At 38.2% G+C, this 27741-nt stretch overlaps 1 protein-coding gene across 1 annotated transcript; it reads right to left on the bottom strand.

The window, feature by feature from the left end:
- LHX8 (LIM homeobox 8) lies at positions 1-23716 on the bottom strand. The gene is made up of 8 exons (XM_043575296.1): positions 23555-23716; positions 22989-23150; positions 19005-19126; positions 16667-16887; positions 16052-16155; positions 11006-11101; positions 4544-4727; positions 1-725 (listed from the first exon to the last, which is right to left on the bottom strand). The coding sequence occupies exons 1-8, from the start codon at positions 23627-23629 to the stop codon at positions 649-651; spliced, it is 1041 nt and encodes a 346-aa protein (XP_043431231.1). The 5' UTR covers positions 23630-23716; the 3' UTR covers positions 1-648.
- Positions 23717-27741: the final 4025 nt, after the last annotated feature.

Below are 27741 nucleotides of genomic sequence, written 5' to 3'. Positions count from 1 at the left end.
TTGAAACTTTCACAAGAATGGAAAATGTTTAATAAACTTGGAGGGGTGGGCTTATTAAACTATAGTGTTATTTACAGCCATAATTCATCAACCACAAACACAATAATGTGTTTGCATGGCATGCTACAACAGAAGCTTTATTCAATTCATTCAGAAAACATTGGCAAAATAAATTGCAGTTGCAAAATTCACAGATACAAGCTTCAAAGTATAAAGTTGTATATAACAAAAAATACAGGTAATATTTATAACAATAACTTACAGATACAAACTAATGGTAAACTACGATTTCACAAAGGATTGTAAACATGTTGCACACTTGTCAGTCCTTTTGTTTTTTAGGCAAAGTGCTCTTTTGATGACAAATAAATTAACAGATACACACTAGAGTGAACTATTTCCAGACAATACAAAAAAAAAAAAAGTTGATTTGTTTTCTTCTTGTAAACATAAATTTTACAAAAAAATGAAGAATCAATAAAAGTGTCTTGCAGGCCAACAATAGATACATACCTGGGCAGCAAAGTGATGTCGAAAATGCTTTGAGTGTTAAATAAAAAATTAACATTAATATCTTTTCAATGGTATTTTATACATAATAAATGACAAGATTATATCCTTAATCATTTCTATCCCTGAAAAAAGGAATTAGGTATGACTTATTGGCAGTTGTGTCATTGAATGGGGTAACAAGGGCTGGAGTCCAAGAGTTGTTGGTGAATGAGCTATAAAATAGAAAGAAATTCGTGGATCAGTTTTGTAGGGTGAATAGAACTGATTTAAAAACAAACCAAAACAATCCAAGGCAATGCACTTTCATTACTCTTTATAGCTGAGGGCACCAAGCTACACTCATTCCACTAACCTCAGCAGAAGCATTAACTTATTCAGCACAATGAATATAGTATTAAATGAGAATCCAGGAATAGTTTACTCCCAAAACCTCTTTTGGGGACACAAGCTTTTGACACTTTAATGTCCTCCATCCATACCCCATTCACTGCACTTTACCTTGCAGCTAGAAAACATAAGCTTTGTCTGCAGAGACACTGCTAGCTTCCACATAAAGGTGTCTGTAGGATGACCCCCAATTTCTCATTTATGAATGCTTAACTGCCTATTCTCTAAACATACATCAAAGCACATTTGACTCAGGCAAAACTATAGTCATTCATGTGAACACATACAATTTTAATGCTAGTGTAATAGCAACCATGGTACAGACTCTGATTTTTCATTTAACCCAAACTTAAAATGAGGTTTCCATTCTCAGCAAGGGCTATGATGCTTCAAACCAAACCTCCCTCTGAGAACAACTAGGAAAGCTGGAAAAAATTTTTACAAATCTGTTGGAAGGCATCTGAAAGATACCAAGACAGTGAGAACTTGCAAAGCAAGTCCCAGAAGAGAAGGGAAATGAACCGAGGCTACTACCCTCCACCCCCTCCAAGTTTAATGACAATTTTAAAAGAAATGTATGAGAGGCTGAGAATTGGAGCAGACTTTCAGGATTTAGACTTTGGCTGGGTGGTGGGGAACAAACATGAAAGATCAGGGACCAATGAAGAGAAGCCTTAATTTAAAACAACAAAAACAAAACACAGGCTCTGTCTGGGATCCTAGAAGGCTAAACACAAATAGTGACCCAGAAATATACCAGCCTTTGTAAGCAGTGATGCCTCATTGGATTAAGTTGATCTTATCCTAGCCTAACTTTCTGCCAGAGGTGAAACCAAATCCTCTCTGGTGGAAGAGATCATCCGGAGTCTCAAATTATTTCTAATTTTTCATACACAATGTCTGAAGTGCAATAAAAAATGAAAAGGCAAATAAGAAGACATGACTTGACTGAAAACAAAGAGATCCAGATATTAGAGTTATCAGACATAAATTTAGTATAACTATAATTAATATAATAATTTTGTTAAGGAATAAAGTGGCAAAAATAGAGGATTCCAGCATAGAAGTGGAAACTATAAAAGAATGAAATAGAAATTCTAAAACTGAATTTAAGTTAATTTCAATAACTGAAATTAAGAACTCAGTGGGTGAGTTTTACAGCATATTAGATAGAGAATTAGTGAACTGGAGAGAAGTCAGAAGAAAATACCTCAATGCATGGAAGTTCAAAGGGGTGGAAAATATGGGATATTTTCATAGGGGGTAGAAACAATATTTAAAGACACAAAAACAGACTTTTCCTTAATGAAATACACCAAACTACATATTCAAGAAGCATATCTAGGCACATTATAATAAAACTGAAAAACAAATACAAAGAGAAAAGCTGCAGTAAAATGACATTCACTTTCAAAAGAGCAAGAATTAGACCAATAGCTGATTTCAACAAGTAGCATCAGATTAACTACCTATATTCTAAACAATAGAAACAATGCAAGCCAGAACCCAATGTTACCTTCAAAGTCCTGGGGGGAAAAAAAGCTGGCAACCTAGATTTTCACATACAGAGGAAATACCATTAACAACTGCATCAAAACAAACACTTGTGAATGAACCTTAGATGTGCTAAACCAAAAACTCTGGAATATAAAAAAGTACTTAAAGATGGTCTAAATAAATAGACAAAGTTCATAGTACGGAAGGTGATATTATTAAGATGGCAGTTTCTTAGAAACTGGTCTAATAGACTATATCAAAATTTCAATTGTTTGTGGGTTTTGTGGTGGAAATTGACAAGCTGGTAAAATTTATGGAAATGCAAAGGGTCAAGAATGAGCAACACAAACTTGAGTAACAGGAAAATAGAAAGACTTTTCTACTGGATATAAAGAATTGTAGGCTTTGCATAATTAAAACACTAAGGTATTATTATGAAAATAAACAGACCAACAAAATAGAGTGTACAGAAATTGACACCTACATTATATGAACAGTTGATTTATGAGAAATGTAGCACTATAAAACAGCTGAGACATTGGTATTTTAATCAATATAACAAGAGCTTTGCTTCCTATTTCATACCACATACAAAATTCAATTCCAGATGGGCTGTAAATCTAAAGATCAAAGGGAAGATAGTTTCTAGAAGATAGCATAAGAGGTACATGTTCATTATCTTTGAGAGAAACAATTACTTGAACAGGTCACAAAAAAAGCACTGCCCGCGAATGGGGGAAAAAAACACACCTGATGAAATGAGCTATATTAAAATTAGGAACTTGTGCTCAACAAAACATACCCTTAAGGGAGTATAAAAAGGCAAGCCACTGAAAAGTAGGCGATATCTGCAATACATATAATCATCAAAAAACTTTTTTATATGCAGAATATAGGAAGAACGAAGATAAATCAAGGAAAAAAACAACAGACAAACCAACAGACCAACAGACAAAAGACATGAATAAGCCCTTCACAAAAAAAGGATATACAAATGTCCAGTGAAAACATGTTCAATCTCACTAGTCATGAGGAAAAAGCAAATTAAAATAAGGAGATAAGCACTACACAACTATCAAATTGGCTAAAAGTAAGAAGTCACACCATATCAAGTGTTAGCAAGGATGTGGAGCACCTTGAAGTCTCACCCACTGCTGGTCCGAGTGTAAACTGGCACAACCACTATGGGAAACTGGCAGAATCCGCTGAAGTTGAGTGTATGTATAGCCTGTGACCCTAAGTTTCATTCCCAGGTGCATTCCAAACAGAAGTGTGAATTAATGTGCACCAAAAGGCATGCACAATAAAGTCCACAGCAGCATATTCATAAAAGCCTAAGCACACTCAAGCACAAATGTTTATCAACCATAAAATGGTTAAACTGTGGTATATTCCTACAGTGGAATTCTATAGAACAATAAAACAAAACACTGACCCTTGCAGCAATACAGATGAATCTCATGAACAATGTAGTGGAAAGAAGTGAGATACACAAGAATACGTTCCATATGGTGCAGTTTATGTAAAGCTCAAGAACAGGCAAAACTAAAACATGACTTTGGAAGTCAAGGCAATGCTGCTCTGGAAGAAGAGGATAATGATTGAAAGGGTACGTAAGACAGGTTTCTGGGGTGTTAATTATGTCCTACTACTTCATCTAGTCAGTATTTACGTGGATGTGTTCACTGTAATAGTTCACCAAGCTGGATACTTTTTACGTGTACACTTTTCTATATGTATGTTTTGCTTCCATATAAAAGTTTCTTTGACAAAACTCCATAAATTCCAATCTAAAACTCTGAGTGTGAATACTTTCTCTGACCATAGGAAAATAAATTATTTAAATACCAGGTGAAAAGCCAAAAAAAAATTTTTTTTTAACGTCCTAAGTAAAAAATCAAGCACTTATAGTCATTATTAATATTTGTATTTTAGCTGTAAAGTGGGTGTTAAACTTGTCCCTTAAAATGTTGTTATAGAAATAAGAATGTTTGGACAGTTCTGCCCCCTACTGCACTTCCCCACAATATTTTTCATCTACTACTGAGGTAATATTTCAAAATATGAGTCCTATCAACAATCTAATATTAGAAACGATCACTTATTGGTTGCTTGGGAAACAGCTGTTAAAGGTTGGGATACCTACCATCCATGTAACTATGCAGCGCAGTTAGCATCGTCCCATCTTGGGGCACATAGGCAGAATAAGCCATTTCTTCTAACATGGGTGGAGACAGCCGGGAGGGTGGGACTGCTGTGACTGGGGCCGAGGAGGAGTGATTAGGACTGACGTGTTTCTTGTGGCGTGCTCTACAATTCTGAAACCACACCTGAGGGAGGAGAAAAGCAATGTAGGCACGTCACATCTCAGCTTCTGAGTACATTATCAACTCAGTTTAAAAAGAAATGCATCCCCTGTCAAACTGTTCACTATTAAGGCTAAAAAAGAAAAAGAAATGTATCCTAAATTTCTCTACCATATAAGCACAATACAAATTGAAATAAGCTTTTGAGGCACCTGGGTGACTCAGTTGGTTGAGAGGCCGACTCTTGATTTCAGCTCAGGTCATGATCTCATGGTGATACTGAGCCTGCATTAATTTGGCTCTGCACTGACAGTGCGGAGCCTGCTTAGGATTCTGTTTCGCTCTCTCTCTGCCCTTACCCCACTTGAGTGCACGAGCATATGCTCTCTCAAAAGAAATAAAAGTTTAAAAAAAAAAAAAAACTAAGTAAGGTTTTTAAACAGTTCTATAGACTGAAGAGAACATTTGCACAAATATCAATGGTCATTTTCTTTGCTCAAATAATAACTATCTGGTGATTTATTTAAAAGCCAATTCTATACTACACTGGCATCTTCGAAAATAAAAAGGAAGGGAGGAAGTTGTGAGAATTCCAGAAAAGTTTCCTCGTCTTTAACCACTGGCATTTGGGACAAAAAGAAAACAAACAAAAAAGCCATTTTAATCAGAACTTAAAAAACAAAAACAAAAACAAAAACTAAATGTATTCTTAGACACCTGCTGGACTTATTTCAAATCTTTTCCCAAATGACTAAAATCCCTACTGAGAACTTAAAGCTTTCTACAAACCTCTTGATTCAGTTATTCCAATCACATTTTAACCTGCTGAGTTCAATTTTTCTTAGTGAATACATAGACTATTCCCTAAGAAGTATGTTAAGGTCAGGTTTATAATAAGAAAAAATGAGTAATATTTAAGCAAAATAAAATACAAACATATCCATTAGTAAAACAGTTCACAAAATGTAAAAAGCTAATCATGAAAGAGTGGTCCACTCTATCATAGAAATAAAGGAATCAAATTCAGGGCAGGCATCGTTTTGCTTCCAGGTCAGGGTGAGGGAGGCTAGGCTGCCCAGAATACTTCCAGTAATTAATCTGCCTGTGTTCGAACTCCCTATCACTAGATGAAACTAGACTATAGAGTGTTACTCTATTAAAATGTGAAAATATTATAGCACTTATTTGCTGTCACTCCAAACACTTTGTCATGAGGAGAAAGAGAAGTGGAGGAATAAAAACTTTTAGGAAATTAAGACAAAGAACATTTTAGTTTCAGGACAGAGGGCCAGGGAGAGATCAAGGACATAAGCTTCTTCCCTGGGCTGGTAGGTGTTTGATGGCATAAGGGAATTGGGGCTGAATAATGTCAAACAGAAGGAATCTGCAAAAAGATTTATATAAAAAAGCTGACCTGATTTCAAACACACATCCTGTCCTTGGGACTCAAAAATAGAGGGCTTTCAAAGTATAAACTCAAGGGGTTAAAACTAAATAGTTAATAATGCAGCAGGGTAGGGGCACCTGGGTGGCTCAGTCAGTTAAGCATCCAACTTCAGCTCAGGTCATGATCTCACAGTTCATGGGTTCAAGCCCCACGTTGGGCTCTGTGCTGACAGCTCAGAGCCTGGAGCCTGCTTGGGATTCTGTGTCTCCCTCTCTCTCTGCCCCTCCCCCACTTGTGCTCTCTCAAAAATGAATAAATGTTAAAAAAAAATTTTTTTTTTTTAAATAATGCAATGGGGTATGCATCCCTGGCCAGGTGGCTGAAAGGTACCACCTGAGAAAGTTTCAGGAAAAAGATGTAGGCATATATCAAGAAAAAGTAGTGGGAAGTCACAGCCTTCTCCCCCATTTTCTGGAGTATTAGGCTCTTAGATATGAAAATAGAGACCCAGAGTCTTCACAGTTCCCTCCACAGGTTCCTTAACAGTAAGCATCATTACTGTCACCCACCCAGTCAAGAAGTTACAAGTTTTCTCAAACTTGTAAGAGAAAACAGCTGTCACCAGTCTTTTCCCCAACAGTACCCAGAAGACATGTACCCCAGTGGACTACATGCAACCTAATACACATGGTACTATGGTTGCCAGAGTTCTTTCAAAGTATCTTATGTTTCCAATAAATTATGTACTGGATGGAACCTACTCAGTAGTTTAAAAAAAAAAAAAATTCCAGATTTTGGAAATAATATGAAAAAGGTATGACATAAACAGCAGAAAAATTACCTTAATACGGATTCAAATAGCTCTTTGGAAAGATCATCAATAGGTAATCAAGCAGAGAGGTTTGTAAACACAAAATGTCATGGGGGCACCTGGGTGGCTCAGTCGTTTGAGCTGCTGACTTTAGCTCAGGTCATGATCTCATGGTCTGTGGGTTCGAGCCCCTCATCGGGCTCTGAGCTGACATCAGCTCAGAACCTGGAGCCTGTTTTGGATTCTGTGTCTCGCTCTCTCTCTGCCCCTCCCCTGCTTGCTCTCTGTCTCTCTCTCTCTCTCTCTCTCTCAAAAATAATAAACATTAAAAAAAATTTTTTTTAATGTCATGTAACTTGTACAGAAAAATATAGTTGACAATTCCAGACTTTAGAAAATAACTTCTGACACGAGGGCTATCCAGCTTTAGAATTCAAATACAAGTAATTTTGACCTTCCTCACTGACTCAAAATTTCTTCCTTCTGTTTTGCAAACCTCTAAAAGAGTTAAAAAAAACTTTAAAATATTTTGAGTTCCAAATTGTAAACTCTATAAGCTAAGAGTAGGCTTTGTAGATATTCTGTGAAAGAAAAGACTAATCCATAAGATGAATCTCTGAGAAAGCCCAAAGAGCCAAACAGAAGACTTATGTGTATGAAAAAAAATGGAATTTTAAATTACTGAGAATGAATGGGATAATACTGATTTAGAGAAACCTGGCTAATCATTTGTGAGGAAAAAAAATGGTAAACTCCCTACACCTCACTAGTAACCAAAAGTCAATTCCAGGTAAATTAAAAATTAGATGGAAATAACTGGAACCATAAATGTTTAAGAGAAAACAAAAGTTAATATTGATAACTTCTAGGTGAGGAAGTATAAAAAAGGCCAAAGCTATAAGAAAAAAGTATTGAGAGATACTAATACATAAAAATATAAAAGTTCTATGTGGAGAAAATAAATGAAAAAGAAACTATGGAAGTCTAACATAACAATAAAAATCAGTAAGATGGAAAAGTAACCACGTAATAGAAAAGTGGACTAAAAACATACAATTTCTAAAATTACAAAATAAACAAACATGTTAAAGTTATTGATAATAAAAGAAGCATAAACAAAAACAATGAGATTTTCTGCCAAAATCAGAAAGAATGTAAAAGAATGATAGTATTCAGGATTTGTAGGAGTTAGTGAAAGGGAACTTGCATATGTAGCTCCCGGCAGAATAAACTGGTATGAACTTTCTGGAAGCTGATTTTTGTACTATTAGTTAATTATTTAAAGGCCTTAAAATGTTTTAGCTTTTGACTCAACAACCTCCCTTCTAGAAATTTATCCTATGGAAACTATTGAACCAGTGAGCAAGGTGTATATAGAGTGTTGTTCATTTCAGCATTTTTTTATGATAATGAAAAATTGGAAAGAAACTAAATTGTTTAATGCTTAAGATGTGCAACAATAAAATCATGTAAATTTCAATATGGATATGTACTCCCAAGACGCTAACTGGAAGAAATAGCATTGCTTTATCCTGTTTCCATAAGATGAACAATTCATAATTCACCTATTGGAAAGGGTATGTGAACGGTGATTGTATCTGAATGCAGTGTTAAAAGTAAAATCATCTATATTTTGTGATTTCAGTACAACAAAGATCTGCTGTTACTAATATCTCGCTAAGCAGACTTTAGTTGGTAAAGGTGAGACTGTCTCTGTGTATCAAACCACTGTTTTTACCTAATCGTTGGATAACCTAGTTTGCACATTAAAATCAAGGCCTAGTAATCAAAACTCTAATTTTTCTAAAATGTGCACAATCACAGGAAGTAGACTGGACATAGAGACTATGACTACTATCTGAGATAACAGAAATTGACTCTTCAAAATTACCACGAAGGACGATATGTATATATACAAATAATATATATATTTGCATGCTCCTTCCTTTGCCATCCTATCAAAAATATTTAAATCCAATCCTCACATATTAGAAGCCACCATCGAACAATATATTCTCCAGGTTCTAGTACTTGGATCCAAGGTAACTTGCACATAATACTGGTGACCTAAATACTTAGAAATCACATGACATTGTCTGGGGTCATATTTATTGAAATAATAAGAAACCTTCTCAGAAAATCTTTCATTTTCCTTTGCTTCCAAATTCAAAATAATCTAAAACATAATAATCATGAATTGACTCAGCTGGAGCAATCATGGTCATTGAATGTATAGACTCTCAGATTAGAAGAACCTTCAACCCGTTCAGTCTGTACTACCTCAACAAAGGAAGCTCCATGTTCAGGCACAGGAAATTCACTATCTCCAATGGCAGCCCACTCATTTTCACAGACTTTGATGCTGAAAAAGTTCTTCATTATGAGTAAACTCAGCTTTTTCCTATATTCCTTTGCAAAGACCTGATTTTGCTAGTCTGCAGGACAGCCTTCCACATATACTTAAAGTTACTTAGTCTTTTTATCCTATTCCTTCCCTTAGCATCTCATCTCCAGATAAGTATTCTTGTTACTGTTAATATTAGCACATGATTTCTAGTTCTGTCATGACCTTGTTAGCCTGCCTCTAAAGGAAGCAGTCTGTTCAGATTGGTTCCTTGTTAGACCCCTTTTTAAAATCTGGCACTCTGAAATAAACACAATACCCTGGATATCTGAAAAGCATTGAGGTTGTGTGGCTCACTTCCTCAGAGAACCTCATTAGAGTGCTGTCAGCCAAATCCACTGAGAATCTAAGTCTTTAGAGAAGTTGTAGTACCATCAGGTCTTTCCCCATCAGATACTCTATATAGATGATTTATTAATTATGAAACAGCTCAGCCTTAACAAGAATAAACTGAAAAATAAGCACCTATTTATCAACCACTCAACTGAGGAAATGAAACACATGTATAATGTTGGACTTTACCTCCCCCTGCTCCCTGCAACTGAATTTCATCTTGCTGGTTATGGTTACTTGCATTACTTCCTTAAACTTTTTGAATCTTGAGTGTTACTTAAAATTATTTTCCACTTCCCTGATTTCTATATAAGATCTTGACACGGTTGATCACCTCTGCCTTGAACACATTCCTCTGGCTTCCATGATGCCTCCATACTAGACTCATTCCTTGATCCCAGCTGTCACTGCATCCCTTTCAAATAGTATCTCTTACCCTGCTCTCTCCCTAAAGTCCATTCTTCTCTTTTTACTGTTTATGATCTTGTTCTAAAGGATTTTACCCAATTTCATGGCATTGGATCTTTTTGCTTAGTCCTGCTCATCTTTTAAAATACTTGTTTAAATCCCCAAATTCCACAATCACTGCATGACTAGCACAGCTAGTGTCCCATTAGAGTGTCCAGGTCCTTTTCTTGTCTTTCTCCCATCTGTGCAATCAATAAAATGTTTCTCAGTGAACTCTAGGTCACTACCTCATTTAAGCCTATCTTCAAAAAACGACTACTTTGCTGGGTATCCCAACTAACCATATATCTCTAGCTTCTTTCTACCCTAATTCTTCCCATGTACTGCCACTAGCCCTTTCTTCCTGAATTCACATACCATGGCTTTCTCCTGCTCAGGAGAGAACTCTATACTTGCAGGTCCCTCCAAGTTCAGTTCCAGCACTTTCAGCTCTCACAATTTGCAAATATAAATCTTACGTTTCAATGAATTCACTCTAATTTATCCTTCCCTGACTTTATTCATACCACTATCTCTACCTGGATCTTTAACAAAGGCCATCAACCTCACCCCTAGACACACGCACTCACTTACACAATCACAGAAAAGTTGGAAAAAAAATTACTGGCTTCAGAACCAGATCTAGCTTGGAACCATATTTGCCTTTTTCAGCTTGAGGATCTTAGGGTTGCTGTGAGCATGGAATGAAGTAACTTATGTACAAAGTCATTAACAATCGGTAGCCTAGCCCTTGCAAGCCAATTATCAGAGTTAAAAAGCTGAAGTAGAGTGTAAAGAGACCTAAAATAGAAAGCAAATGTTTTTTTGCCATTTCTTCACACACAAAAAAACTAATGCACACTTATAAAGGCCTAGAATAGAACTTTTAGTATCTCTTGATTAACCTTAAAAATAATCACCTGTATCACACGTCTGCTCAAGCCTGTCCTTTCTGCCAGTTTCTGGAGAGTCTGTGCATCTGGGTTGTTGTCCTGAGCAAATTGTGCTTGCATTACCTGTTTTTTTAAAAAAAAGTATAGGTAGTAAATAGCTATATATAAGAAGCTCAATCTTCTGCATTTTGATGACAGGAGAGATAAGACATGAACAAGAAGATAGGATACTTGTATTTTATTACTTGAAAATCAGTATGGGGAAATATGTATAAATGAAAAGAAAGCATATCTCATAAATTTACAAACAAGTTGCTATGTTGAGACCTTTTAAAAAATAGTCCATTTCAGCATAAAACTTCTCTCTCAACTATGCTGTTAAAAATGAGCTCCCCAGGGGCGCCTGGGTGGCGCAGTCGGTTAAGCGTCCGACTTCAGCCAGGTCATGATCTCGCAGGCCCGTGAGTTCGAGCCCCGCGTCAGGCTCTGGGCTGATGGCTCAGAGCCTGGAGCCTGTTTCCGATTCTGTGTCTCCCTCTCTCTCTCTGCCCCTCCCCCGTTCATGCTCTGTCTCTCTCTGTCCCAAAAATAAAATAAATGTTGAAAAAAAAAAATTAAAAAAAAAAAATGAGCTCCCCTTTGCTCTTCTTCCATTCTTACAACATACAAATGAAATGAATACATGGTATAAGCCTGTTTACTATTTTTTTCCATTTTGTTAAAAATTTCTTGCATTAGAAAACTTGTAAAAATACAAAAATACTATCACATTTATCTCCAACTGCTACTGAGCTAAACAGGCCCATACTATAACTTTCATCAGTCAGCAAATAGCATACAGTGCAAAAGATAGATACCATTTAATTGTAATTAGTACAACATTAATTGTTTTGAACACTTGTTCTATGCAAAACAATATCTGGGATCTGACACCCATCTGACACCCATAAGAACTTCCTGGGATCTAACCATCTGTAGATTGAAAAAGCTCCTAGGTGATTCAATATGAACTTTTGGATTAGAACCACGGTGCCAAGGGTCATGAGACAGTGATATATGAAAAAATTGTCCCTGGCCTCAACTTTTTGAGACAAAGATATGGACATGTCAATAACTACCAAGAATACAAAGTAAAAGGAGAAACTTGGAGAGGGAATATCAGAGTAAAGCACAAGTCAAGGGCTTTGTATTCTTTCTGAAGAGGGAATCAAGAGGGATATTTGAATTTTATAACTTAAGAGCCAATCAACTTAGGGAACTAGTATAAAATATGGAAGAGGGGAGTCTGTCATCCAACATGATTATGCATGTCCATAGGTATGGGATGGGGGTAACCAACCTACCTAAAGACCTTAAGTACCAGTGGCCTCAGCATCATTTCCAATAGGCAAAATTAATTGCACGCTCCACGATGCTCCTCATATAATACAGTCTTCTGCCACTACACATGTCACAAGGTAGCTAAATAACTCAGTGGCAAGTATAGCTCTCAATAGCAGAAAGTAAGCATCTTGAGGGCAAAGGAAATGTCTTATTCTTCATTTCCCCAGGAGCTAATACCCCTTCCCATCACATAGTACATGCTTAAGTGTTTGTAACAGAATGAACCCTGACAATGTGAGAAAAATCTGAAGATAGTGTAGAGAAAAAGACCAATGTTGTTCCAGGAAACCTTATGAGGTTTGCAATTTTTTAAAATTAAGTTCCGAAGAGTGACTCTTCTAGAGTAAGGTATTCCTGACTTCCTCTCCAACCATATTTGTTCACACACTCTCTGTAAACAGCACATGTATTTTTACTTTAAAAAATGGGCAGAAATGGCCTAAAAGTTTATAATCTCATTCAGTTCACCTCATTCTCCCTTTCTTATTCAAAATGTGTTGTTTCAACACTGTCATGTACAAATAGTTGTGTTTACATGTAGTTGAGCATGTAACATCTCAAAGAGAAAAAAGAATGAGCAAGTTAACTGTCTTTATATTTTAATTTTTCAAGAAGAAAAGCTAAACAGATATTTAAGGATTTGCTTGTTAGACCATTATTGATAATTTATAAAACAAAAGACAGCATGCTTTTCGCAAATGCATTTCAAATTCACAAGTTTAATAATGGAACCAAGTTACATTTAATAAAGCAATTTCTCATCAAGGAATAAAGCAAAAACTTAAATGAATACTGATGGTTTAAAATTGGTATATACTAAAGGGAAAGTAATACATGCTTATCAATGTTTAATCTCACAAAATAAACGTTTTCATTTCTACTTAATTTCATTGTTCTCCAGTCACTAATGATGTTGAAACCCACCCCACTCCTTTTCTGTGCTCTTTTTAATGTGGTCAAGGAGTGAACCTTTGTAGACACTCATCATTTTAAGGCCAGGAAATCTCAGAGATGACAGGCATCTGCATAGTAGCAACTGACCAACTCAATCTGAAAGTAGATTAAAGTAGTTGCTAACTTTGGAATGTTTAATATTAATAATCACGGAGCAAGTGCTTCCAACTACAATAAGCAAACCATAATATTGGCAGGAACTTCTTAAATACCATTTCTACACATGGGGCAATATTTGAAATATTCTTGCCAACACAAAATATTGTTCTGTTTTGTGAATCTTAAGATCTTTTCTTCCCATAAATTTCTAAATAATTTTGGGAAATCATCTTGTTTATTCTTCTCATGTTAACTCTCCTCTGTCCAAAGCAGTGCTTCATTAATAGTCTTGACTTACTGATCATCTATAGTATTTTATTATTTTGCTGAATTCAAGCACTACTAGAATATATTCAGCTTTCTGAAAGGACAATTTGACATAAAGGGTACACTGCCTGATGTATCAGAAGTTCTGGCAAAATATAGTGATTTAAGTGTTTAAAAATTTACAGCTATGGGGCGCGTAGGTGGCTCAGTCTATTAAGCGCCTGACTCTTGATTTCAGCTCAGGTCATGATCTCATGGTTCCTGAGATGGTGCACTGCATTGGGCTCTCACTGACAGTGCTGTCTGTTTGGGATTCTTTCTCTCCTCTCTCTCTGCCCCTCCCCCTGCCCACAGGCATGCACTCTCTCTCAAAATAAACAAACACTTAAAAAAAAAACTTTACAGCTATGTATCCCAGATTCCCAAGATATAAAAAACCACTTGAGGACAAAGATTGTATCTCATTTGTTTCAGCCATTCATGGCATAGAATAGATACTAATAAATACTGAAAAAAAAATGAGTATATGCTTTGAAAGCATGTCATTTCTATTTTCATTTTTTAAAACCTATGATTCCTAAATACATCTTTAAAAACTCATGAGTCAGATCACATTTTCATATAAAAATGCATGTGATGATACAAATAGCTCATGCATGTGTGCAATTTAAAACTATGAGGCTAATATACAAGATTCAGACTCTAACTCTTGTTTTAGCTGCTGCTGCTATTAAGTGGAACTTTTAGTCCACTCATGGTCTGGAGGCCAAGCAAAAGACCAGAGGATTGGGGAAGTTTGCAAATCTCTTCTCTGCCATTCCGTTGGTAGTCTGATTTGAGGGGGGTTCCTACACCTCTTGGAAGAGGCTACCTACATCAAAGAATTATTGTTAAGAATTAAAGGAGACAGGGTAAATAAATGCCTAGTGTAGGAATTGACACACAAAGACCTTCACAAATATTCCCTCTTTAATCAGTACCTATGATTATCTTCCTGTATGAAATGGTATATCTACCTAAAGTTGTTTCAAATTTTCACAATTTTAATAACTTTAATTTCATATAAAATTTTACTGTCAGACTTATAATTATTAAAATTATAGCCAGACCTTCATGGAAACAGCCCATTTTAAAAACAGAATATATTTATACTAGAAATTCTATTTTAACTCAGACATTTTGTAGCTACTGGATATTTTGCTTTCAGGTCTCTCACAGGTACTCATATCTCCTAATTTAGGGTTTTATGTAATCCAAGTTCCCTTGGAATATTTGTATCACGTCAAGGTTTCTTTCTTAATCTTTCTCCAAATAAAAAATTTCTCCTGAAATCCTTTTACTATATTCATCTTAAATACTGGCAAGTCTTAGAATACTATTTGTGATTTTCAGAATATTACTTTTACTCAGTTGTTAACGTTGTATAACTAACCTTTAAAGTTTGAGCTAAGGCCGATACTATGTGTAAAGCACCCAGCAGTACAAGGTAGGTGCTCAATAAATGTTACTTTACCTTAACATAAAACAAATACCTCATCCACATTAATCTTTTAGAAAATGTGATTTCTTTATCTGAAAAAATGCCAGAAAGAATCATTATATGTGTAGACTTAATTATAAGTAATTATTTAATTATTTTCTTGACAAGTGACATGAATTTATAACAATTATATTTAGGACAACCAAACAGAAAATAATCCTTCCTTTTTCAGGAGACATAATCAACCATTAGCATCATATAGAATTACCTCCCTTTATCCCGCTTAAAAAGAAGAATATGTCTACTTGATTGGAGTCAATAACTAGATTCCTGTTGTTTATGGTAAGGCATATTCAATTCTTTCCTATTCAGAAAATGTACAATCTTAGCCATTAAAAGGCTTATCGCAATTTCTTAAAAAGGCAGCACATTAGTGTCCCACAGACCCACACACTGTATGTCTCTTTCTGTTAATAGTCTTAAACTATTTTGTCTTCTATCACAATTATAGGTAGTAATGTAAATAAATGCCTGAGTTACATTGATTTTTTCAGGACAGATCAACATTTTGTTTGCACTTTGACATTAATACCAATAGAACCCAGGAAAATAAAGCTTGAATGACTAATACCAGATCATTACTCTGAGAATATTGATAAACATTTTAGGGAAATAAGTATGTTTTCATACATTCATCAATTTAGCTTTCTTTAAAAGCACAGGCCAACTTTTTTGAAAACATGAAAATGTTTTTAGGCAGCACAGAGATTGTTTTTGGGTTTGTTTGTTTGTTTGTTTGGAGGGAGGAGGGATTGGGTTTTCTTTGTGTGTGTTTTTTTTATTTTCATCAGGAGTGAATTCAAAAATCATGAATTCATTGTCATGTCTACCTGGAGCTGATCTGCTGTAAAGCTGGTCCGAGCTCTTTTTGCTGGTTTTGGATGATTAACATCTTGCTCTGTGAGGAGGGCACCTTCAACACTAATCCCATTACCTGCATTTAAAAACAATAGCATATATACTGGTAACTCAAATGGCTCTACTGATCAAGCAGTAATATATTTCTTGCATCTCTTGGCTCAGTGCAAAATTGGAAATTGTCCAAATCTGGGAGTTAAGTTTTAAAACACACTACAAATATTCTGTGGAAACAACACTCCACTTATAGGCTTGTATATTTTAGTCAAAAAAGTGCAAAAAACTAGAAGAGCACATATCTAAGATTCATCCTTAGGAGACAAACACAGGAAAACTGGTTACGAAAAGCCAAACAGACCCTAAATTCAAGGCTGCTGCCTGAAAATATGGTACAAGGCTAATACGCATGCCATGGCATTCCCTGTAAATAAACAGATGGAGATCATCACTAACAGTATATGCTTAATGACTTTTACCACAATTACACTGCACAAAATAATGCATTAAAATGACCTTAGGAAAAATCTTTTTTATTCCCTGTATTCACCGTCCCGAAAGACTCTAAAGTATTTTAAGTATATATTTACCATTTTCCACTTCTCTTTTCAAATTATCCAGCATACAGTCATAATGCACTCTGCAGAGGACTTTCTCTTCCACCAAAGCAAACTCCTCTCCTGTGGAAAGCTGCCTCTTGCAAGAAAAGCAGGCAAAGCATGCCAAGTGATAGACATTCCCCTTGGCCCTCCGGACCCAGTCAGTAGAATGGATGTGCCTCCCACAACGAGAGCAGCGAGTTCCATACCTTCTACATAAATAGAAGAGCAGGAGGTAAAGATTTTAATGTTTGATGAGATACTTATAAGCCTAAGAGTAAACTAACACATTATAATACTCACTAGATTAACCTAAGTGTTTAAATCTTTTGAAAGTGAAACAGGAATCAATTACTTTTCTAAAAGTCAATATGGTAAGCAATCAAGACTTGACATAACGGTCATAATTCAAACCTGTTTATAAAACAAAAACTCCTCATTGTTACGTTAAAGGAAGACTGGATTTTTCCATTTAAAATAAATGCAGTATGAGTTTCAATATCCCTTTTGTAACAAATATAAATAAGTTTATATTTTATAAATTACCTAGAAACTCAAGATACAAACATACATACATTGCAGACTGAAACCTAAAAGTGTAAAAGCATACCACTGAAGATAAATGACTTCTTAAAACCAAATTGAGATAATTTAAAAATGCTTTCGATATCATTTTTTAAATTAAAATATTTAAACATTTAAAAACTGATAGTATCAAAAAATGGGTAGAACAGAAGACTTTCATCCTGAGGGTGAGGAAGGAAAACTCAGGTATGTTTCCAATGATGAATAAGCTATCATATCATTAGCCACAGGAGGGGGAGAAATACATATCCACATCAAACTAGATGGATGTCTGTTTCTATTCATTAATATATTGTTAGAGGGACTGCCCGTTTCTTTAAGTCAATCTGAAGAACTGAATCCTAAAACTAAATTTCAAAATATGATAAAATATGAAGAACTAGATTTTCAATAGGTCTCTGAAACCAAACCTTTCAAAAAGCTTTAAATTATGTTTAAAAAATTAAAGAGTTTCATATTTTAAGTCAAAGAGGAGACAAATTGCTACTATTTTTGAGGAAATGGAGAGTAAACCTGATGAGAAATATGTTTCTAGTAATTATAAAATTCTGTGACTTTTTTTTTTAATTTTTTTTTCAACGTTTATTTATTTTTGGGACAGAGAGAGACAGAGCATGAACGGGGGAGGGGCAGAGAGAGAGGGAGACACAGAATCGGAAACAGGCTCCAGGCTCTGAGCCATCAGCCCAGAGCCCGACGTGGGGCTCGAACTCCTGGACCGCGAGATCGTGACCTGGCTGAAGTCGGACGCTTAACCGACTGCGACACCCAGGCGCCCCATAAAATTCTGTGACTTTTTAAAATAAAGGACTCTAGTTTTATGAATTGCTTTAAATTAGCAATTTTATTCAAATCAATCACTAAACTCTCTGAAACCAGTTTCTGAAGCTGAGAATAAACAACATAATTGGTATTACAAACTTCATTACATAGTATCAATTTCACAATAAACATTATGCTTCATTTGGAAATGCAAATAAAGAAAAAATATAGCAATTTTAAAAAATCATGCTTAGGGATAATTTCAATTTCTAGATAGCTATCCATTAAAAACTGAATTATATCCTAGAAGAAACTGTACATTTAAGAAATGTTTAGAGAGTTCATAGAGAAAATGTTAATATCTTAGACCAATACAATCTCACAAAACAAAAATCAAAGAAGAGACAAAAAGAAATCAGATATTCACACAGAATAATCAAACTTGGTGTATTTGATATTGGAATGGTTGGTTCCTCTAAATTATATGATTTATCATAGTCTCCAAACTGCTGACATTTTGTAGGGTATAGCTAGGGATTATTCTATAGTAAATTGATAAACACTTAACAAAATCTTGATTCCCCCCACCCCATAATTATTTCATTTTATCTTATCATGCCCTGCAAACAAGGGTCTCTGTCACAATAAATCATCTTATATTTTACATTTTACCTATGCACAGCAAGAAGAAGTTCCCCCCCCCTTTTTTTTTTTTTAATATCTCAAACTTTCATTCCTCCAAGTGGGAATAATTATTTTAAATTAGTGTTTGTATATTGAATTCTTAAAACACATAAACATGCTTATTTTATTTGTTTTAGTGGAAGCTATACCTTAAAAATGTCAAGCATTCTCATTCTGAAATCCATTATACAAGAAAATGGGTTTTTAATATGTAAAACCAGACCAGAAAGCTTATTTACAAAATTTTCTTTGCAAAATAATTTCTTGGAGTGTCTACTAAAAATATTCCATAGTGTACCTGAAATAATCAAGTTTGCAGAAAATGTCTTTGTCTTTAATATAACAGCTGGTATGCCTTCCTAAGGAGGTCCTGCAGACACTGCAGGAGAGACACCGAACATGCCAGCACAGGTCATTCACCTGTAAAGGGAAATAAGAAACCATTTTAATATCATATTTACAGAGTATCATTCCACCGGTTTTGCACACTGAGAAATTTTAAAACCCAGGTCCTTAATATTTTAACATATGCTCTGAATGTTTCTATCTAAATGGTGTCATTTACACAAATATCGGTCTAGATGTATTCTCTTTTAGACACCACAAAAGATCACAACTGTATATTTTCTATTTTGTGTTTATTTTTTTATTTGTCTGAAGAAATCAGAGTGTGTGCTTTTTTTTTTTTTCTTTTTGAAATCAAACTTCTATGAACACGGAAAATTTTTGTCATTCTGAAATCCTACATACAGGCTTATTTTATTTTTTTCTTTTACCAAGGTCTTCCCGCCATGAAACCTGGTGGCTGAAGAAGTCAAGCCACACACCTTCTCAATCTACTTTCTGGCCAATTATAAATGGTGTACTAAAGTGAGAGAGAAAGACGGTGAAAAAGAAGCCTTGTAAGATACTTACCCTTATAAAGAAGGCAGGCAATCCATTTCCCTTACCAAACAGAAATGGCTAAGGTAGATTTAAATGTTGATATGGCAGAAGTCCCAGCTACTTTCTAACATTAAATAATAGAATCAAGGAGTAAAGTATTGGTAACCCTACCTAATGATTTGATTACTGGAGAAGAAATTAATCTGATTATAAGTGGTTCTAAGAAGGCACCCAGGCACTGTTTGCCATTTGTATTTCAAGTAGTAAGGCATAAAATAGGGTTTAATAAATCACACCACCTTATATTTTTTAAATAGGCACATGAAATATCATCAATTCAGAGAACAAATCATAACCCTCACCTTAAACTGTTGCTATCATACTATAAGCACTACAACTTGAGCTTTCAAGAATGAAGATGTGTACAGGATTGAACCTGCCTGTATGTAACACACGCTCCCAAAGTTTGCTCTTGTTAAATGGACACAAGAACCGAGTTTATGCTTCACTAATTAAGCATAATTTCATTTCATATGAAAGAACTGCAATGATGCAAAAACACAGTTACACCCTGCAAGTGGATCTAATGTTTCAAATGTTTAGGAAATTGTGAAAATGGGAAATTGTGAAATGGTCTTTATCATGAAATACTGTAGCAAAAGCCCTATTTGTCCAATGATTTGTCCAAGATTAGTACTACTCTTCAAAATGTTTTCCTGTGATACAAAACATAAAAGGTACTTTAAAGCTGAAGGAAAAAATTTCACTTACTTCTAATTACAGTTATGGGCCTCCTTCCAAAGCATTAATGAGAATATCATTTTGGTAAAATTTTTTAAATTTTAAGTTTGGGTCTTGAGCTACAATGTTTACTACACAAGAAAACTTGGAAAATAGAAGAAAGAAAAGAAAGAAAGAAAGAAAGAAAGAGAGAAAGAAAGAAAATGAATTTGAGGAAGTCAGAATAAAAAAGTACTAACAATGGTTAATATTGTCCTAGAAATAAGTGTGTATTTTCCTTCTATTTTTTCATAACATAGTCCAATTAAAGTTTAAAAATATATGCTTCCTTTAGTATTCAATGTTTAGGGACTTTTATCTTATCCAGGATCTTTTTTTTTTTCCTTCTCCTCAAGCAAGTGTAGATTCAGGCTTCAGGGCAGAGTCATGGCCACCCTCTAACTTCCTAAAGCCAAACCTAATGCTTGGTTTGCTACCTTTCCTTAAAGTTTACTTAAAAAAAAAAACCAAAAAACAAAAAAACTCCTCATCTTCCATTACTTTCCAGAAAGGAAAGTAAGGTAAAGAGAAAATTCTGAAGAACATAGACCTTTCCTGATGGCTGGTATTGATCCAATATATAAATGTATATAAGACCAAGCCAGAAAGTCTACCCAAACGACAGGGCACTGAAATATTAGATGAAGCCAAAGACCCATCTAATTCCTCTCCTACATTTTTGTCTTAACTCCATTTTACTTGCCTCACGAGGTGATGTTTTTCTATATTAAATGGTTTTTATTATAGATCGTTGTACCCTCAAATACTCTACTAGGTCTAGATCCAACAATTTTTACCAGTGACTCAAATTGAATTTAAACTTCTCTTTTAGAATAAGTATACAAATTAAAAAAAAAAAAACCTCAACATTTTTATATAATCATACAGTGTCAAACTTTAGTTAGAGCTAAGATACTAGTATGTACAAAAGGGACAGAATAAGGGTGTGCATAGAAGACCTCACTGGATTACATTCCTACAAAGAAAAGCTTTATGTAACTCATTTAGGTAACTTAGATATTTTACATCATACAAGTAAATAATATGAGGTACAAATAAATTTTTAACATATAAAAGTGAACACTAGAAATAACTTATGTATTTCAGAGGTATGTTAAGAGTCACTTTATAATACACTTTTTTTCTAGATTCTCTCTGGAGGAGCTAGAAAAGCCTTTATAGCCTTTAAGAATGTTCAGAAACATTCTTAAAGATTATGCTAATTATGAAGAGGTTTCATTGACAATAAACTAATTTTGATCCAAAAAATGACTTTGAGATATTAGGTCTAGAAACAGTGAAAGGCTCAGGTCTAGAAACAGTGAAAAGGGTATCCTAGGAATGCAGATTTAAAGAGAAAGCCATGCTAATTTGTCAACTTTAAGAAGCAATCACCAATTAAGATTTAGTTACTTTTAATTTTTTCACCAAAACTTCTTTTGATGCTCTATCTAGGTTGTATCTATAGGGTTTTATTCCCACTTTACAGATTAAGCAGCTTTATACACTGAGGTAGAAATTTAAAGGAGCCCAATAACTAGCTTTTTGAACTCGTACTCTCTATAATTAATCCTTTTGAAAAAATGGGGATGTTGGGTGTGGACAGATTGGTGAGGAGGGAATAGAAAGTGAATTGGCTTGCTACTAATTTAGTGTAGGAGAGACCATTATTTTAAATAGTAGTCTTAAAAAGCTATTGAAGTTGAAAACCCATGGTATTAGGAGTAAGACACATGGGACCATGATCCTTCATTCAATGGCATGGGTAACTGTGGCCTACCAGAATTTTGACTCCAAAACTCCCGCACAATATTTTAAGAAGTGAAACCAATTAAGACAGTCACCTCTCCAACTACCACATGAAGCACTTCATCCCAGGCATCCATAGATCCTTCTCTTCTTTCTTTTTGCTTTCGTTTCTGTTTTCTTTCATTCCTGCCTTCCCTCCCTCCCTCCCTCCTTCTCTCTCTTTTGGTCTACCTTTATATCAATTTCTATTTTTTTTCCCCCACAAGCACTGGAGGTGACATGAAAAAAAGCATTGGGTGGCCTCCAAGTATTAAGCCTTAACAAGAGGCTCTTAATAAGAGCCTGAAAACGGTTTTTATTTAAATGTTCCTACAAATTTTTTCTTTGAAAAAGGTTGAAGTAACTTACTAAAAATAAGACTATGTAAAAAATCTGTCCAGAAAAGGCCCTTTAAAGCGCTTTGCAGTGGTCCTCACCAAAGGAGACACTGCAAAGGGGAATCAGCCAACATATACTGACCAGGAGCTCTTAGAAGCAGGCAGGTGTGTGGGTGTTATCGGGGGTGGAGGGACCATAACCTGGACTCTGTTTCCAAATGAGTAAAAAGATTAGCCCACTTTTGCTTTTCTATAAGTAGGTGGCTGACTCCAGTACGTCCACCCGGGGTGTCGGCACTTGTAGACCACGACGTGTCATCAACAAGCTGTATTACAACATGGGAGATTCTAAGATTTCTTCTCCCTGGACCGGGCTGTTCAGCTGAGAAAGCCTACAACCTGCAGAGACAACTTGAAAGGAAAAGAAGGAAAAACTTTTCTCTTTTCCTAGAGTAACCCCGCTCCCCTTGGGCCTCGCGGCTCCACCCTACCTTGAGAAGGTACTTGTCCACGATCTCCAGGCCGCAGCTGTTGCACACACACTTGCCAGGGGGGCAGACGGAGCCCGAGGCCATGGACCGGGGCGAGGACGACGGGGACAGCGGGGCCGAGGAGGAGCACGAGTCCTCGTCCCCCGCTCCCTGGGGGCTCACCTGAAGGAAGCCGCGAGGCGCAGTCGCAGGCGGTTCTAGACCCCTCCTCCTCTCCTCATCCCACCGACCCACCGGGATCCCCCCCTTCCCCTTTTCCTCAGGCCACCCCCAGTTCATGAGTTCTCCCTTCCTGTTCTCACTCCTCCTCCCCCCCGCCAAGTCCAAGCTCCTGCCACCCACCCGCTGGGGCTGTTGACCCTGACCTCAAGGACCCAAGGGCGCCTTACAGCCCTGCACCACCGTCCAGCCGGCCCAGCTTTCCACCCCGCCCTGCCCCAGGCCTTCCTTGCACCCGGTCCTCGGAGGGCCAGCTGGGCCCACGGAGGAGCGCGCGGACAGCGGCCTCTCGTCCTGGGCCGTCTCCACACCTCCAGCCTCCAACAGCCGTGTCCCTCCCCACTCACCAGTCCCTCTTCCCCGGCGCCTTTCCGAGTCCTCCCGGCCGCCAGGGCTGCAATCCGCCCGCACTCCTCCGACATGAGCCCCGGGCACTGCGGGGTGAGCGGAAGGGGAAAGTGGGGAGAAACGGTGAGGAAAACTTCAGAGCCGGCAAGCGCAGCCCAGAGCCTCGGCTTCTTGGCACGCGGAGCGGGCTAATGAAGGCCCCCAGCGCGCCCGGCCGCGCGTGCAGCCGTCAGGGCTCCTGGGCCCCGGGGCCGCGGGCAAACGCGCGGAAGCGCAGCCTCTCCGTTGTCCGCCGCGGGCGGCGGCTGCGCAGCCCCAGCGCGCGGCGAGGCGGCCACCCGGGCGCTAAAGGCTTGCCCGGCGCGCCGCGGCGCTCTCGCGGCTGCGGGTCCCTAGCGCTCGCCGAAGCAAGTCGGTTCCCCGCCCCCCTACCGGGGGTAACAAGTTAATAACAATCATCCCAGCACAAAGCATTTTCTTTCTAGATGTCAATCACGGCGGAGCGGGGATCACCAGACTAAAGCGGGTGCAAGGGGCGGGAAGGGAGGGGGGGTGGAGTGGGAGAGAAGAAAAGAGGATTGAGGAGGGGGTGGGGGAAGAAACTTGATTTCTTTAATAACCTCAATTAAAAGAGCAAGACACATATATATTTTTAAAAAGGAGCGTTTTGAATTGGATAGCCCGAAAGGTGAAGAGGTTTAATAGGATACTTGAAAGCTAATTACAGCGGGATTTAAGAAGCCTGGTGTTTGTTCCGATGACAATTTGAATGAAAATGCTTCAGATTAAACCGAGCCAGCAGCTCTTTCGTAAACTTACAGCAATTAGAGCTGCGAGTGATTTACACTCGTTTCTTTAAGGTGTAAATTGCCACTTACTGCTCAGTAAGTCAACATTTGAGCTACTAGAGAATTATTTTTAACCAGCGCAAAAAGCGGGTCGAATAATGGAAAATATCCAGCTGAATTTAATTTGTGCCATTAAAACTCACCCAACCTCGGTCAAACTGTTTTAAAGCAACAGCGCGCATTACTCAAGTGTTCCCAAGCCTTTACTGGAGTTTTGTTCCTAAACGAAAACGCAGCCTCTCCTAGGCTTTTTCTGCCTTCGTTTACGAAAACTCCTGTTTGCGCGGAGGGGGTGCCGAACTCCGGCGGCCCACACCTGCGTTTCTGACTCTTCGCCTCCCTCGTCCTCCTTCTGGCTGCACCAGACGAGATACTGTCCGAACCTGGGAGTCCCCCGGCCCTCAGCGGGGACCCTCCGGTGCGCTCCCTGGGCTGGACCCAGCGCCGCCACACGGAGGCCGCATCCTCGCAGACATGAGGAGAGTTTAAGCGGTAAAGCCCCGCGTTCGCCGGGTGTTCCCCGCCACCGTCCCAGCAAAGATCAAGTCAGCGGTATCCGGTGCGGGACCCTCTGCCGCGCTCGAACAGGCTGCAGATGATTTTCAAAGTTAAAACGCGAGACACCCACGGGTCCTGCCTCCAGAGTGACGTGAGAGCTTGCCAGTTTTCCCCCACTTACTAGACTAGACGAAAGGTGTGATTCGCGTGCCCTGGGGGTTGTTGTTGTTGTTGTTTGGTATTTTAAGTAAAATGGCCCTCTGGGCCCTCCCTGGGATGCCCCAGGGCCTTCCAGGAGCCACGACTTCTTGTGTTTGTGCGTGCGCCCGCGTCAGCGCGGGTCGCGCTGCGGCGGGTTCCGCGCCTTTGCGCGGGCCAGTGCCCGCGGGCAGCTGCACGCACCGAGCCAAGCCTCTAGTCCCACCCGACAGCCGCCCGGACCTCCCGACACGCTCTTCCCCACCGCCAAGATCAATCACCACGGCAAATAGAACAAAAGCAAGACTCACATGTACCCGAGAACGCCTTAGGCTCGAGGCTTCGTCTCCCAAATTACAGTCTCCATGCCTCAGGTTAAGTGAGCTTGTGGGGAGGGGAGGCAATGATTACTGACTAACGCTACTACGTAATAAAAAAAAAAAAATTGCCAGGTCTGAAGTTGAGGCCGTTACAGGTAATTTCTGAACCTCGTTTAGGAGCCCAAACAGCTCGCGTTGTATGGAAACTGCAATTCAGCTGGTCTGGCCAGACGTCGGCTCGCTCACCTTCTTAGGGGGAACTGCCAGCTCCGGCACGTCCTTTTCTTCTAGTTTACACACAAACATCTGATCGCTTTTCCAATACATGGCACTGCTAGGGCTGCTTATCACATACAAACTCCAGAGGGTCAGCGGCTGTCCGTGCCTGCCGGTCTGCCCCCCTCCCCCGCCCCAACACACTAATAAAAGCCGACCCCGAGAAGAGTAAGAAAGCTACAAACAAGTCTTCGTCCAAAGAGGCCGCTGTGGCCGTTACCACTGACGGGCTGTTCCTAAGATTCCTATCCCAACTTCACTGAACTCTGTCCCTCCAGGAAAAGGGAAAAAAACAAAAAAAAAAATTTTGTTTTCCAGAGGGTGGAACCTTGCATAAAGGGAGGGAAGGGGGTGTGTGTGGGGGGGGGTGGGGGAGAGTCTTTTCCTGGAGGAATAGCCTCACCTCCTTAAGGAAAACCCGCCTTCTGTACATGTTAAGATCTTTATCAGGGCAAGCCAACTTACTCCAGATTTACTATTAAAGAAGAAAAAAAAAAAACATTGGGAATGGACTGTTAACTTTTGACTTAAAAAAAAAAATCTGCTCTCTGCATTTGCCGTGGCTTTTTAATTCTCGCTCCCCAACCAAAACCTAAACAAAGATTCAGGTTACATCTCTTTCTGCAGCAAGCAGAAGGGGAAGCGGAGGTCTGAGTGACTTAAACTTTTTAGTCATTCTTCTGAAACACGCAGCTCTCCGGTGTAGCCGGGGAACTCGACCGCTCCCTGGCAGCCTGGGGGCTGACTTATCAGAGGTTGGCGCTCCCTTTGCGAAAAGTTTTCTCATTAAGATAAAGAAGGAACATCTGAGCAGCACAAAAGCTTATGATTTGCGACTAGATTTGAAATCAAGGCTACAAGAAAGACAAAAGTATGTTGCTAATAGTATTGCTCTTTCATCTCCTCCTAGACAAAATTTAAGCCCTAGAAGGGACCAGCTCCTGCCTCAAATTTTGGCTGCGGGTTTGCGAAGGGGGCGGTGTTCTCAGAATACCCTAATTTTGATTAGGATTGGAGGGTGTGTTTCCTTAAATAGCTTCTTTATGGTACAAATTTTACTTCATTATGTAGTATGTAAAGGGACTATTTAACAACAATTTTTATATCCAAGTTTCCCTTTTAAGAAACAAAACAAAGCAAAACATAAGAATACCTGGGAGTCTCTGTTTCCTAAAGGCCTTTAGTAAAATCATGTGGTGTTGCTTCAATTAGATGGCTATATATATATATATATATATATATATATATACATAATCTTACAGATTCTTATCTCCTTGCCTCATTTGTCTGAAGAGTAAGATGGAAGGACTCTTGCCTAAACAGGTCAACAGCAGCCTACAGGAGGGGCATAAGCAGAGATAGGTAGCCTTTCCTGTACTGCAGTGAGCCTGTATAACAGTCTGGGACAAAACAACCACTGAAAATTTAGTTTTCCCTTATGTACATTTTTCTCCCATAAACACGAGGGTCCCTAGAGCATTTTCCTATTGCCATTGTTTTCCTTTTTGTGCAGCTGCGCACACGTTAATATTAGCCATCCCCCTTCCGGTCCTTTCTGGGAGATCTCACTTAAATTTATGAAGAAGAGGGGGGATAGAGGACGCTGTGATCTGTGCCCTCTTACAGAATTGAAGACTTAGGGTGGACCAACTTCTTCTCAAAACGGTAACCTGTGCGTGGAGAACAGAAAGTCTTGTGTTTTTCATCAAGTGCAAAAATTAGTATTGGGGGGAAAATCCGCATAATGCATTTTCCATGAAATAACATCAATCTCGAGATGGCTCTTCCGAATGGAAAGAGAGTCGTCAGAACATTGGCTCTATCAGGCCGTGTATAGAGAGGATTGAAAAATTAGAAATAAAGATCCAGTTCAGAGATTTAGTTACAGTTTCTATTTATTAGGGTCTGCAAAGTGAATCTGGGGTACTGTTTGGCTACTATCCGGGAGAATTCATCGCGCGGGTCATTCGGAGATCCCGAGAGCGCTTTTGAGCTGTTTGGGGAAGTAGGGCGGGGGCGCGGGCGTTTATGCGGTCTTTCCACCCA

Source organism: Prionailurus bengalensis, chromosome C1, assembly GCF_016509475.1.
Source record: "Prionailurus bengalensis isolate Pbe53 chromosome C1, Fcat_Pben_1.1_paternal_pri, whole genome shotgun sequence".
In the NCBI taxonomy this organism is placed as follows: Eukaryota; Metazoa; Chordata; class Mammalia; order Carnivora; family Felidae; genus Prionailurus; species Prionailurus bengalensis.
The sequence above is the reverse complement of the archived record's forward strand: the minus strand, read 5'-3'. Positions and strand labels throughout refer to the sequence as shown.